We start from the raw sequence: 14,827 nt of genomic DNA on the forward strand, positions 1-14,827 counted from the left end.
GGCTTCGCGAAAATACAAGGGCACTATGTCACAATCGAGGAATCTCTAACGTCGCCGCATCCTCAACAGCTTGGGTCACAATGAGTGTCGGTTCCTATCTTCCCGTCCATCAGAAGCCCTTCTGACGAACACCAGGTCCACCAGGACAAAGCCCAGCGCTATATCAGCCTGCTAGATACTGCCCGCGTCAGTGCCACTTGGCAAGAGCTCCCAGAACTTATACGAAAGGTCTCAAAGCACGCTCCTGGCCGAAAATGTACGGACCCTAACTGGTGTCTGTCCTTGCTCTAATCCCCATCTGCAGGCTTGATACAGACAGCCAAAGTCGAATATAGCGTCGCGAGCTCACAGAGCCAACGTCCCAATACTGCCGCCAGTACCTCCACCTCTACAGAAGGTGACATCTCCGCACTCGAGGCAGAAATTCGAGCTGGCGGGCACCCCTTGGAGGATGTGGTCCAAGGGCAGGCGTCGTTACTCTGGGCTCACTGGGTCGGATTAAAGAAGCACAATGAATACATAAAAGTCACTTTCGATCCTGCTCGCGCAGCGGCAGATACCAATTCGGTATGGACAAAAATAAGTGTGGTGAAGGCTGTTTATATACAGGGCATGCTCATTAGTCGAGGCGGCAATGGACGGCAAGGACAAGAAATACACAATACTCTTCTGCCGTGGCTCGACTCGAACCGGAGCCTCGTTGTCTCTACTCCGCAACTGTTATACTGGGCGCAACAACTTCTCGGTCGCATAGCTTTGGGTCAGCAACAGACCGGGACAAAGACTCTTACCTCCTCAGATAATGACACACCATCTTTCAGGTTGCAAGCTTTTCGTCACTGGGCAGTACTGGCTACAAAAGCTCCAGATGTGTCTCGTTCAACATTTGGAAATGCACCGGGCCATCTCTCTAAACTAACGATGTGGAGAGCTTACTACAGATTCATGTCGGAGTTACTACAAGGAAGCCATCACAATCCGCCATCATCCCCCACAAACAGTCGAGCTGATCTGTCGAATGAGCTCCGCCGTGTAGAGACCTCCTACGAGAATGAGCTCTTGCGAAATACTCAGTTTCCCAAAGCCGATGAGTCTAATGAGGTCATCGAAGAGTGGGTGGAAAGTTTCATTCGCAACTGGTGCATTTTGTCTGGGCCAGATTGGTCAGAGCCAGACCTCGGCGAGGGTGGCCGTAACGCCGTTGGTAGGAACGTGCTTGACATGTTATATCGAGCTGCTACGAAAACATTCCATTCAACGCTCATCCTCCGACGACTTTTCCAAGTCCACAAGGCCCTGGCTGACTTCGACCTCGCTTACAAAGCTCTGGACACATACGTAGAACTTATGGATCGAGCTCGAGCCCGCGCATCCAAAGCTGGCGGCGAGACCACCAAGAGGGATAGCGATCACACCTATCTTCAAACTATTGCTGAGGCCATCGAGGGCCTCTCTTCTTATGGCCACGCCGAAGAAGCCGAGAAGGGGTATGATTTATGCCTGAAGCTTGAGGACTTGCTCGACGAAGTAGAACCTCGGCCGGAGGCGGACGTTGCAAAAGGCTCGAACCATACCAATGGAGAGTTGGTTGTCCATGGGTCCATGCCAGAGCCCCTACCCTCAGAAGTGGTCGAGGTCGTGTATCGAGCAATCGGTATTGGCAAAGCACAGTGGGCTCGATTCATCCCAATCAGCGAAGATCGTTCCACCCTGCAGTCTGAGGCCGTCGAGAGCCTCAGGAAAGCAGCTTCTCAAGACCTTCCACTTGAACGGAGATTGAAATGCCTTTTCGCACTTGGCAGGATGCTCGGAGAAATACGAGAGGTTGACGAAGCCATTGCGGTGGTGAAGCTTGCATTGGCTTGCGAATTGAACACACTGGGAGAAGATCCCACATATCGTTTACAGCGAGATCTGATCGCGTTCTGGCACCTGCTAACCTTGCTCTTGTCTTCCAAGCAGAACTTTGAGATTGCCGGCCAAAGTTGTGTTGCCGCTTTCGAGCAATTTCCCTCACCTGAGGTAATGTTTGGTGGTGGCCGTGGCGCGAACAGGAGCGGCGAGAAACAGATGAAAGGTCACCATCAGATGGGTCTTGTGGACGAGATGGAATGCCATGAGCTTCAGAGAATCATTGAAATCCGAATCTCCGAAATCGCCTTGACGGAGCTCTCGGAAGGCCCTGAGCATGCGGTCAATAACAGTAATGACTTGCTTGCCCTATATTCACGGCTATTTGGGAAGTACGGCACACTTGCACTCACGGATGAGAGATCAAGATCGAGAACAAAATTGTCGCAAGCCCCTAAAAGCTCGGCTGGCACAATAAAGAGTTCGCGAGGCAGCATATTCTCTCGAAGAGCTGGAAGAATGCATGAGGCTCCCAAGGTTCAGAAGGGTGGTGATCCGGTATCAGCCCCTGAGGATGCACGTCGCCCCGACACCCAGACAACACAAGCACCGACGATACACGTCACCGACGAGGACGAAAAGCCCTCACCACATAAACACCGTCTATTCCGAACTTCTCACGAGCGTGCCAAGGACGAAAAGAAACACGGGTCAAGACGCATCTCGCGGTCGCGTAGTCGTGGGAGAAGCGATGCGAATCAAGGGTCAGGTACAGGCCAGTCATTCGAAACAATGCCTGAGAAAACAAGCGCTTCTGAGGAACCATCCCGGCCTGCGTTGCAAACGATCACCTCTCAAGAAGTCCCAGCTATACCTGTGACAGCTGACCACGACGAGAGCACGAACGCGAAGAAACCTTTGAAGGAAATTCCACATAACCTTGCTTCTCATGACAGCATACCACCTCCTTTGCAGCACCAAGAGCAGCCTCCGGAACAAGATATACGTCTCCCAAGGAGAGTGCCCTCGGAGCTTGCCCCTCGATTCCCCCAGACTGCATCCCAGCGCCATGCGCTCAGTATTCTGGTCAAGATCTGGTTGATCATTGCTATGCTGTACCGACGAGCCAAAATGTTTGACGATTCACGCGAGGCATGCGATGAAGCGGCCAAGGTGGCAGCCAAACTTGAAAGCATCATTGCCGGTGTGGAGAGCTCGGCCCGGGCGTTCAGCAGCGCTGGCTGGGGGGGCGGGGGCAAAAGCTCTGACGAGCTGTGGGCTGACGTGTACTGTGAACGTGCGGACCTTTTGATAGCCGTCGCCAGAGAAAAGGAAGAAAAAGAAGGCCAGGTGTATTCTGAAGGGGTACGCGATGCTGTCGAACAGTACGAAACATGCCTGATGTATTTCATCAACCACCCGGGAGGCATCGTGGGGCTCAGCACTGTATTACTGGACTACTACGAGCGCAAGGTTGAATTGGCCAGACGAGTTGACAGTGGACCGGCCAAGATGGGAGAAACGCCAGCCGACAGGGGCCGAAAACAACACAGACGAGAGTTGAGTCGTTCATCTGACAGTGCTACCATCAATGGAGTCGTCTTTGACGTAGACACGACGGCCGGCTCGACGACAGCTATCCCGTCGCGAGGAGGCAAGGATGACGAGCTGAAGAAGACTCCGGAGAACCTCAACCGGCTGGCGGCGAGAGATCGCGCATATGGGTTGTTGTCTACCCTGACAAAGCTGGGATCTGGCTGGGACAACTCAGAAGCGTGGTTTGGCCTGGCACGAGCGCATGAACTTGGAGGAGAAGTAGACAAAGCAAAGGAGATTCTATGGTGGTGCATTGAGCTGGAAGATTCGCGACCCATTCGACACTGGTCCAATCTTGGGTGTAGTGGCTATGTCCTTTGAGTATGTGGGCACAGTGGCAGGAAGCCGAGTTGTATTCAGAACATACTTGTGATAGCGCCGAGTGACCTTCCATAGCCTCGCCGGTGATTGAGCAGTAATTAGCTCTGTGTGTACATAAGTTGCGTCGTTGCATCTCCTCCGTCGATATCACGCCGTGCCACTTTCTTTCTTTCTTCCTCCCTGTCCTGCTGACATTCCGCGGTGGGGCCACCGGCCTGGCTGGCTGGTAACTAGCACTTTCGAGATTTGAGTTCTGCGGACAATCGAATGTCCGGTTGGCAGTCGGAAGGGAGCCGAGGGCGGCAATTGATAAGACGGTGATCAAAGCCTTTAATATTCGGGCTACTCAAAAGGACATGGCATGGCAAAGCATCCCCCGCACATCCCACCACGTCTACTAGTCTTCTAGGGCAGAAGCTTTTGTTTGTCCGCCGCAGCCGCCCAGCAGTGGGTTTTCCAATGGATGGTATGTCCCTCCTCGACTCAAAAGACGTGAGTTGACTAACCAGCGATCAGGAAAAGGATTCCGCAAGCCATTCCATTGCGTGTGAGCAGTGTCGCGCTAGGAAATGCAAAGTGAGTTCGAGTCCTGGAGTCTGCGTACCGTTCTAAGTATATCTGTCCTTGCAGTGTGACAGGAAATTGTGCGTACCATCCACCTCCTAGTGATTTGTTCGGATTCAGCGTCGAGATTTAAGCTCACATTTACTCACCTGCCTAGGCCAAGTTGCTCTCAATGCGCCGTCGAGAATCAACCGTGTCGATACCCGGCGGCAAACAAGAGGTAAGCAGAGTCGCAGTTCGACCCCACAACATTCGGTGAACGTAAAGACAGGGGAGTCCCGACTGGATATATTGCTGCACTTGAGAAGCGTCTTGTTGAAACCGAGTATGCTTTATACCAAGCGTTGACACCGGAGGAGGCCACCGGCGACAAGGACTCGTCTTCATACGATGCATTCTTTTCTCGTTTTGCCGGGCTTCCCAAGACCACAAGAATCAGTGAATGGGACAGATGGCCTCTTCAGACTCGCGGAGAACGTGAAGCATGGTTGCAAGATCGACTGGCCTCGGTCACGACCCCCATGAATCATGGAACAACCGAGACGACGACCGTCGCACCCGGGCTGGCCGGATCATCAAAGACTCAACCACCATCTTCTGCACGGAGTCCATTCGATGTTGACGGCTCTGGTGTCTCCGAAACGGCGGGTGACGTACTTCAAGAGCGACAAGGCCATCTAACTACTCTCGAGAACTCCACGGGTACAGACTCTTGGACCTGGACAGGAGACTTGGAATTCGGACCATCGCCGACAGCACCGACACCTCAACCATTCCCAACCGCGCCTGTCGTGAGCCCGAAAAAACGAAAGGAGCCATACACGAACTCTGTGACCTTGGGCAATTCACGCTACCAAGCCAGCCATGCTCAACAACATGGCGAAGCTGAGACAGGCCTGGATGGGGGAAAGTGGCAGAAGTATTTCTAGGCTTACAGCTCCAGATCGCGGCGTAAGGGAGGCCAGCTGCTGCTCATATTCTTCATAGGCATTACCAGTGAATCAAATGCAGTTTCCGATAATTCAAAAGAGGGAAAGGCGACTAGGTATTTTCCAGTACCCGCATAGACAGCTGGCCAAATCATCGGCCTCAAAATAGGCTCTGTGCGACGCGGCGAGCTCAGTACAGCCCTGGTTCCCTGCCCCAGTGTGGGCTCCGACGGCTACACTCTCACAACCTCCAGGTGCGTAGACAGCGAAGTTCCAACTATAGGTTCCAGGCAATTGCAAGAAGAGGCGTATCGCCGACACGGTGTACGGCGATGGTCTCATTTTGGTAGACTTCAGCGTGCGGTCTTGCACACATATAATCCTTGATTGCTGCCCGCAGGTCACGGATTGATGTGCCGATCTTTATCTCGACTTTGATCTTCCGCCCCTGTGGCGAACATCACACTTAATAATTATTCTCTTTTCTCTTGCTTCGCTCATGATAAATACTCTCAACTACTAAAGAAACTAAGATTAATCTTTTGTGAGCTAAACAGAAAGCCTCAAGAGTTAGCTGACGCAGCTAGATACGTATTAGTGTGAGAAAGTAGAACTTATAATGGTACTTAGGGCTGTAAAGGTCGTAATAAATAATTCTTTGATGGGTGTACCGATTGAAATATTGTACGATATCATCGTGATCATGTAAATGCGGCGCTTCCGTATTCGTCTCCTCGACTCCCGGCTAGATTCGACATTCGCACTAAATAGCACCGATCGCGGCTTCGTCCATCTTGCCGCGATGCCGACAACCAGTCTCACAACGCGATTGACCGGGCGGGTGGACCATGGGAGAGCTGTACATAAGACCCATACCCACTATACTCAGCGGCTGAATCTTGACCTCTCCAAAGTCCATTTCCACCTACGGACCTCAGCAGCTCGCTCTTTGACGTGATTCATGACCAAGCGACCCTGAGCACTGCTTAGCGAGTCCTGAGGCAAGTGCTGAGTACATTAAAAGGGTCCCACAAGTTGGCCGCGCGGTCCCAGTTTCCCAGAACTCAAGGGAAGTAACGATTTCTCAAGTGAATCAATCTTCGGAGACCTGCGCTGGCATAAAGGTCACCGGACCAACATGGAGCAAAAGACCTCTCAGGGTGTGTTTATCAGGAACACGTGCAGAACATCTCGAAACTGCATGCACTGGGACGAATGCGCTTTACAGGAGTGGATAATTATCAAACCCCTCTGGCATACATGGGAAAGGCCGTCTTAGTGGAACCGAGGGCAACAATGCTCTGTTCGTCCTATTCGGCAACAAGAGGTCGATCTCGGAGTGCAGCTATTGGTGCTCGCTAACGCTGGCAGCGCTGGTAGGAGCTATCGCGCTGGCACCGCAACGTTCACAGAGTTAGCTCAAGAGAAGTTCTTGAACGTGCCGGCGGAATGAGTGTTGCGCCACTGAACTTCGACATCGCATTCCCAAGCCAACTTGTCCATAGTATGTCTGGATCATCCCATGGTCTCTGTAAATGAAACTCATTGCAGCAAGGTTTCAAGAATCCATGAGTGTCACGGTGAATGCATCGGTGGTGGAATGATGGCATTATAGGACAAAACTAGGTCGTGTTCCAAAACGAAAGATTCCAGCGCGATTATGCGCCCGCCAACCGGTGTCCACATCCAGATGTTGGGGGCTGTACTGTGCCAGCGCCTGTTGCTTGAAATAAGACTTCAGCCTTCTCCTTTCAGCTTGCGCTTCAAGTTCTCCTTCCTCACAAATCTGGTCTACAGTTCTCTTCCACAGTCAGACAATCCAAGATATTTCAATTCAATTATACTGTGAACAACGATGTCTATGCTTCCACCACTGAAGTCGAGCCAGGAGAGGGAAGGCAAAACGACCAAAGAACCAAAAAGGTATAAGTGCTCTGAAGCTGAGTGCGATCGAGCTTTCACACGGCCCCAAGCTCTGAAAGCCCACGAACTCTCGCATACTGGCGAGAAACCACATGTATGCTCGCTCTCCGATTGTGGAAGAAGTTACAGAAGACCCGGAGAACTGGCCAGGCATCTGAGAGAGGATCACAACAAAGAGAGACCGTTCGTTTGCGACGGGACTGGAAATTTCCCTGGGATATGTAGCTGCGGAAAGCAGTTCAGGAGGAAAGCACTTCTCAACAAACATCTGGCAATGGCGACGTCGGACAAAATTCCTTCTTTCAACTCATCTACGCTGCCTATTCTATCAGCAAAGAGAATGCTTTCCACTGAATCGGAGAGAGTTGATCAGGTTGGCGGCCAAAGTATTGATGACGTTGAGAGATCATTCGCAAAGAAGTTATGTCTTGATACAGTCACCAATAAACAGGAAACGCCTGAGACTAAACCCCATGCCTACGGAGATTCCAGCACCATCGCCGGTCCTGCTTACAAGCAGGTAATCGGGGCTCAAGAGAAATCGGCTTTGCTTCAGATGCATCGCTCGGCGGCTGGCACTACACGTTTCTCTCCAAGAATGAATGGCGTGATGTCCGCGATACGCCTTCCAGAGGATGTGCACTCATTGTCGAGTCCCAGCCTTGAAAATCAATCACAAGAACTGCAAGCCTTAGGCAGTGCTGTTGCTGACTTGCAGGCGATTGATCATTTTCGCCCAACCGCAGAATTAGACGGACAAGAAGAGCCACAAGGGTGTTTCAGGTGCTGTACGACGAGATGTCAATTCGCCGAGTACTCAGTTGATCGTGTGCTCGATCATTATTCATTTCGCCGTTCGTCCAATTATGCAGATCTCGAGAGCGAAACTAAGAGTATGATTCTGGTCTGTCTGCATCAGCGTTGCTATGAGCGTCGGGTCAGCTGGAGCGCATTAGTCCACCATCAACTCGAATCCCACCTACAGGACTTCCTTGATAAGAGTGGTATGACCGCTGTGGAGCTTGCAAGAATCAAAAGAACTTTTAGCTTGGATTTGACAGGACTCACATTACCAGGAGATCCTGAAGTATCAGTCAAAGGAATTATCGACAACATTCTGAATTCGACTCGATTAACCACAGAGAGCTTAACACGAGAGGGTATTGAGATCGATCTTGAGGCATTCTACTCAAAATTAGCAAGCAGAACTCGTCGAGTCAGGTACAGTGACCGCAGTGACTTGGGCACAAAAGTCAAAAGACTTGTTTGGGAGGTCCTCGAGGAATTCCGGCAAGAAGGCATCAGATTGAGAGACGAGCGAGTGGCCGCGTACGAAACGTATTGGAAGCGACATCGTGAAGGCCCACTACGTCCGACAGAACCACTCCCACACGGCGATCATTTCTCGTCATGGGTGGACAGTATCGACGGCCCGCAGACGAGCAGAGCATATGAGCTCATAACACGCACAGAGAGAACAATGAAACTACTGCACGACGACGAATTCCTTGACTTGGATGACCGTAGAAAGTTGTCCATGCAGTGGCTTGAAGAATCGCTGAATTCAATCATCGCCGCACGAGAGTTCACCCCTTCACTACACTCAGGCGAGACTGATCAGTCATTCGAGGCTATCCCCTTCTACAGCGACAATATCGTACCACATTCAACTCAACAATTTATGAAGGCACATTGAGGGAAGTCGCGTTGTCTACTGTTCCTGGATGAGTTACTCGAAGGGTGTTTTGAATCCTCAGGCATGTGGAGGCAGATGCAGCTGAATAATTATCTTATTTTATGATGTCTTAGTTGGGGAACTTGCCGAGTGAGGAATGGCTGAATAGATACTGGGTCGGAAATTGATATCGGGAAGCATCAGCATTCTTGTCCTGTTTGATCGAGTATCGTTGATTGATTTGTTTGTCAGATACTGGCGGCCAGCGCCCATTAAACCTCGGCATAGCTCAGCAGACTCCTGAGCTTCGCACTTCACAGTATATTAGCGCATTAGAAAGCGGTCAAGGCTTTATGCCCAGGCATTTCATGCCCCCCGGCCTAGCTTCTTGAAAACCACAACCACGTGAGAAAGATTGGCCTGGCAAAGGGGCTGCTGACATAAGCTGTCGCTGATTTACGAGTACGAGTACGAATACGAGTAGTGCGGAGCATTCGGACTCACATCCATCCGTCACTCATGTACGGAGTACAGATTCTCGAATCCCGCGTACAGATAACGACTTCTTCCGCAGAGTTTGCCGTGCCGGTTCCTTGGGCCACAACACCCACAGATAAGGAATCGACCCTCTAATAGCGACAACACTATTGGGTACCTCACAGAACATGAACCCAGCTGCCGGTTACCTCGCCGAGCCGGCACCTGAACGCCTGCATCGCCAGATGCATTTCCCACTTATCTGCATTATACACCAGAAAGGCCTAGAGCTATCACTCTTGTTGGCGGCAACATGTGGTTATCGACATTGAACCGTTGTTCCAAGCCACGATGGCTTTGGCGCTCGAACAGGAGACCACGGAATTGAACTACTTATTGTATCGGCATACACATCTACCTATATAACGATGTACTGATAAAGACCCCATGCTATACCGTTGAGTAGTGACAGCCCCTGTTGTGCATCCAATTTTCCCCCAGGACTTCCTCAAACCTCTGCTCCAACCCACCCGTTCAGTCAACGACTGAAGCGCATTCCGCCCTCATGGAGTTCCAACACGCGCACGACAACGGCATCGACATTGAGAAGAAAGGGTCCTTTGATGTCACGCAGGCTCAGACCCCGCCTTCCGAGGAGGCCACCCAGACAGGATGGTGGAAACAGTTCACCTCGTACGGTGTTGAACTTCGAGGAATAGAGCCGGTGCCCGTTGAGCAGCGCACCGACACGCGGACCTTCAGTATCTTTTCGCTGTGGTGGACGTTCAGCGTGAATTTGCTGCCCATCACCACCGGCCTCGTCGGCACCCTCTACATGGGCCTGAGCCTCAAGGCGGCATGTCTGGTCATTCTCTTCTTCAACCTCCTGGGTGGCCTCCCGCCCGCGGCGTTCAGCATCCTTGGTCCCAAAACCGGCATGAGACAGCTTGTCCAGTCCAGGTACAGCTTCGGCCTGTACTTTGTGGCTATCGCTTCCATCATGAGCATGGCCACCGCGACCGGCTGGGCTATCGTCTCCACCGTCATCGCCGGACAGACCTTGTCCGCCGTCAGCGGCGGTTCTTTGAGCTGGAACGTCGGCATCGTCATCATCTCCGTGGCCTCCCTGGTCGTTGCGTTTATGGGGTACAAGGTCGTGCACGCGTACGAGCGGTGGGCTTGGATCCCTGCGCTGGTCGCCATCTTGTTCGCCACAGGCTGCGGTGGCCACCTGTTGGCGAACCAGGCACCGACTGCTCCCGTGACAGCACAGGGTGTCTTGTCTTTTGCATGCACCGTCAGCTCGTTCACCATGACGTGGGCGATTATGGCGTCCGATTTTAGCGTCTATGTCACTCCTGATGCGTCCAAGTGAGTATATACCTACCTACCTACCTGCCTACCTACCTACCTACCTACCTACCTATCTACTTAGCTTCCCTCTCCCTGTCCCTGCCCCCCTCGAAAAACCATGTTCCCTTTCTGTTCTCACCGTCATCGTCTCCCGCTCGATCGAGGGGTGATGTATGGCCTCCCTTGCCACCAGGAATAACCCAAAGCTGACAATCTCCCCGATATAACGTACTAGGGCGCGTCTATTCGCCTATGTCTACTGTGGCCTCCTCGTCCCTACCATCCCTCTGATGTGTCTGGGCGCCGCGATCGGGGGCGCCATCCCGAGTTTCGAGTCCTGGACGGCGGCCATGGACGAAGGTTCGACGGGCGGCGTCATGCTCGAGATGATGGAGTCGACGGGCGGCTTCGGCAAGTTTGTCGCCGTCGTCCTCGCCTTCTCCCTGCTCGGCAACATCGGGGGCACGCTGTACGCCATCACGGTGCAATTCCAGATCCTGTTGCCCCTCTTCGCGCGCGTGCCGCGGTACGTGTTCGCCGTGGTCGTGACGGGCGTCGTCATCGGCACCGCCGTCCCCGTCAGCCACACGCTCCTCGTGTCGCTCGAGAACTTCCTGGGCGTGATCGCCTACTGGGCCGCCGTCTTCATCGGCGTCGTCGGCACCGAGTTCCTGTACTTCCGCGGGCGAGACTTCGCGTCGTACGACCACGCCATCTGGAACGTCGCGAGCAGATTGCCCCCCGGCTTTGCTGCCGTCGGCGCCGTCACCGTTCCCTTTGCCTTGATCGTGCCGTGTATGGCGCAGGCGTGGTACACCGGCCCGATCGGCAAGAAGACGGGCGACATCGGCTACGAGGTCGGTCTCGTGCTCAGTGTTCTGGTGTACATCCCTCTGCGAACGTGGGAGAAACGCACCTTTGGGAGGTGAAAGGCCCCAAGGGTGGACCCGCGAAAGAGAATATAGAATGCAGTCCTTGTGAAAGTTATGGTGAACGGTGAATGCGGGCAGGTCATCGGCGATTGTAGTCTGGTGTGTTCATATCATAGTTCAATGGCTTGAATCACTTGTGTAACTCTTGTATTTGCGTTTCTGGTGATTTGCCCTCTGTTGCTACCTGTTGAAAGGACACTGGATGAGGGAAAAGGATGAGGAAGAATGGATTAATTAAATGAAGAGAGAGAAAGCAAAGAGCGACCGTTTGTCATCTCTTAGTTAGTATACATCAATCACCGCGGTGCCGCGCCTCAACGCCTCACACTGATATAGAAGGTAGATGTGAATGATAGTTACTAGCGAGAGCAACTTCAACTTCAACTTTAACCGGAGACTGTTCTGGTGATGCTCGGACTCTCTCTCTGTCGTGTCCTCGCTTTAAGATATGCTTATCATACACAAAGTAAACATCGTTATTTCGTCCCCTGGCAAGATCTGAATCGAGGGACGGCCTCAGATGAAGAGTTTCACGTTTGGTCCAAAACATAGTCTAATATATGAATCTGGATTTGTCTTACGCAGGAACGACAATTTCCTCTTCATGCGTGTTCCCGAAGAGTAAATCATTCCTCCCAAACCTCTCCACCAGGCCACGTATAGAATGCCAATTCCGAGTCGAAGTTGTCCGTGAGTGAGACTCCCGAAAAGATATCGTTCCACGGGTCATAAGACTGGCGAGGCACGACGTTCCTCGCCCGCGCCTGGTTATCCGCAGCTTGAGTGCCTCGGGCGATGCTTGACAGAAAAGAATTGTCCGCAAGGTTTCCATGGTGCATCGCTGAATGAGCAAATGTACTCGACGGGCTTGTCTGGGTGCTCGGCGGCAAGGCGGACTCGTCGTCATAATCCTCGTAAATGCTGTTATCGTTGTCGCCGCGTTCGAGTTCGTCGTCTTCCCTGACCTGTCGCTGTTGGTAAGGAGTGGATGGTGGCGGAGGAGGCCCTGGGGCCGGGGCAGGAGCCGCCATTCGACTGACCGCAGTGGTGGTAGCAGTAGCAGTTACAGTGGCAGATGCAGCAGAGGAATGAGGCCATCTGCCACGACGCGCGCTGCTGGTGCCGTTACCTCTGCTTGTACTGCCGCGACCAGTCTTTTCTGTGCCGTGCCGAGAGGAGGCCGTAGCCTCGACAGAGGCCGACGTTTTGGCGGTCGTCGCCTGTTTCTGGTAGGCTCTCAGCAAGGCATCACTCCACCTCCTTGCCATGGGCCACGAGTCTTGCACGTCGCTCAAGAGTTTCGTGGATGATCCCAAGATCTTCGTGGCACGGGCGTGGGCATTTTCCACGGTCGGGAAGGCTTTGTCGCCCTTTTGAAGATGGTTGGCCAGCGAGCCACAGATGTAGATGCAGAACACCACGAAGGCCGGGAACCCTTCATTTGGAGACCGGAGGGAAAAGTACGCGTCGATCTGGTCATGCAGAATGACCATATTGTTGAACAGCTCTTCAGCGACGGTGATGGTCTCACGCTCCATCGCTGAAGGACGTGAAGCATCTGCGTGTGCATGGGAGTTTGCCGTCGTCGGGCTTGCTATGCTTGTGCTGGTGCTGTAGGTCTCGAATGAGCCCGGAACGTGGCTTCTTCGCAAGATGATGGTACTCAGCCGAATCATCATCACCACCGAAAGGTAGGCCAAGTCGAGTCCCTGAGCCCTGAACCCTCTCAGATTCCATACCGACCATTGATGACGGCGGGGAAGGTTCTCTTCAAAGTCTTTCAGCAGAGCAGAGAGACGCACGTATTCCTCTTTGCCCAAGGGCATTGACCCTTTTGCTTGTCCGCCAGATTCTTGCTGGTCTGCTGCCTCGTTGTGTGCAACGCGACGTGCGATCTGGCCCCAGATGTTGTGAGACTGGATCAGCGTGGCAAACAGGGAGCGCGACGGTGATTTGGCAAGCTCTTCGTGCTTGATAGCAGGTGGCGTCCCCATCAATGCCGCCCTCTCAGTTGGAGCTATACCAAAGGCAAAGTCTTGTTCCTCACAGGGCAGGAGTGTGGTGATGTCGCCCAGCGAAAACGACGAGGGTGAATGAAGCCCCGAGAACAAGTCTTCATGGTTTTGCAACATCCAAAAGGTCCTTCTGATCACCTCCGACTCGACCACTTTATCAGCTGCGGCGCCTTCGGGCAGGTAATAGGTTTCCTCGCGGTGAAGACGCAAGGTGCCTGCCATACGCACGGCAATGCCCATGTGCGTAGAACTTCTGTCTTTCTCTCCTTTTCCCCACTCGGCAAGGCTCATGAGGAAGAAGCCCTGCATCGATTCCAAACTAGGCTTGTACATGTGTGCAGGTACCATGCTAGCTGCACTCCGGAGAAAACAATTTGTCGCATTCTGGCCGCTCCCATAACGTGCAACTAAGCTTGGCGTAAATCGTGCAGAGATGCTGAGGATGCAGAGGAGGAGAAACACACTGATGTCCTCTTTGTCTTTGTGTAAGCGCTCGAAGAAGTTCGTCTTTGGAAGAAAGCCCAGCTGGAAATATGATGTGGTGAACACCTGACAGCCCTCGACCACTTCTTCGAAAGGGGGAAGTAGATCCCAGCCATTGCCTCTGGATAGTATCGCATGTCCTTTGTCATGGTTGATTCCAGGCACGAAAGGCCCCTCGTCGCCATCTATCAGCGCATCAGACGACCGTGACGCGCTCGGCACCACTGCATTGACTCCTGGCTGGGAATGGGGTCTTGATTGAGCCACTGGCTCGCTGCTCGTCGACGGCTGCCGGCTTGGAGTTTGCTGTTTTCGCCGGCGCTCGTGTCGATATGCCCGGTCATAGTCAGGTTCGCCGCGCTGGGGGAAGACACATTTATGGCCAGCGTGACTACACTGCTCGCAAGGTTCATGAGTGGACAAGTAGCGGCATTTGACGCGCAGACGACGGCATCTTCGACAGGCCACGGCAGCTCTTCTCGTCTTGGGCCGCTGCTCGTGGCCTGGGGTCTGCACTCTGGCAACCAGAGTATCCATCAATGTATGGACACAATAAGCAAGCTCACCGGTTTTCGCAGTAGGTACGAGACCTAGAGGAAAGTGCCGGCTGGGGAACACATTGTCAAAGAAGTAGGGACTTAGGCGGTATCTGAACGATAAAAAGTAGAAATAGGTAACACATTGACAGACCCAGTGGGGCCTAACACC

General features: G+C 52.9%; 5 protein-coding genes across 5 annotated transcripts; 4 read left to right on the forward strand and 1 right to left on the reverse strand.

The window, feature by feature from the left end:
• Positions 1 to 80: 80 nt before the first annotated feature.
• On the forward strand, positions 81 to 3,768 carry PV08_01090 (uncharacterized protein; the record flags this gene model as incomplete). Its single annotated transcript, XM_016375455.1, has 3 exons — positions 81 to 86; positions 136 to 256; positions 305 to 3,768. 3 exons carry the CDS (start codon positions 81 to 83, stop codon positions 3,766 to 3,768), a joined length of 3,591 nt encoding a protein of 1,196 aa, XP_016240731.1.
• A 736-nt stretch (positions 3,769 to 4,504) lies between these two features.
• On the forward strand, positions 4,505 to 5,261 carry PV08_01091 (uncharacterized protein; the record flags this gene model as incomplete). The annotated part of the gene is made up of 2 exons (XM_016375456.1): positions 4,505 to 4,552; positions 4,641 to 5,261. The coding sequence occupies 2 exons, from the start codon at positions 4,505 to 4,507 to the stop codon at positions 5,259 to 5,261; spliced, it is 669 nt and encodes a 222-aa protein (XP_016240732.1).
• Positions 5,262 to 7,116: 1,855 nt separating this feature from the next.
• PV08_01092 (uncharacterized protein) lies at positions 7,117 to 8,880 on the forward strand (the record flags this gene model as incomplete). Its single annotated transcript, XM_016375457.1, has 1 exon — positions 7,117 to 8,880. The coding sequence occupies one exon, from the start codon at positions 7,117 to 7,119 to the stop codon at positions 8,878 to 8,880; it is 1,764 nt and encodes a 587-aa protein (XP_016240733.1).
• A 1,021-nt stretch (positions 8,881 to 9,901) lies between these two features.
• Positions 9,902 to 11,618, forward strand: PV08_01093 (uncharacterized protein; the record flags this gene model as incomplete). The annotated part of the gene is made up of 2 exons (XM_016375458.1): positions 9,902 to 10,707; positions 10,925 to 11,618. The coding sequence occupies 2 exons, from the start codon at positions 9,902 to 9,904 to the stop codon at positions 11,616 to 11,618; spliced, it is 1,500 nt and encodes a 499-aa protein (XP_016240734.1).
• A 629-nt stretch (positions 11,619 to 12,247) lies between these two features.
• PV08_01094 (uncharacterized protein) lies at positions 12,248 to 14,656 on the reverse strand (the record flags this gene model as incomplete). Its single annotated transcript, XM_016375459.1, has 1 exon — positions 12,248 to 14,656. The coding sequence occupies one exon, from the start codon at positions 14,654 to 14,656 to the stop codon at positions 12,248 to 12,250; it is 2,409 nt and encodes an 802-aa protein (XP_016240735.1).
• Positions 14,657 to 14,827: the final 171 nt, after the last annotated feature.

Source organism: Exophiala spinifera, assembly GCF_000836115.1.
Source record: "Exophiala spinifera strain CBS 89968 unplaced genomic scaffold supercont1.1, whole genome shotgun sequence".
NCBI lineage: Eukaryota > Fungi > Ascomycota > Eurotiomycetes > Chaetothyriales > Herpotrichiellaceae > Exophiala > Exophiala spinifera.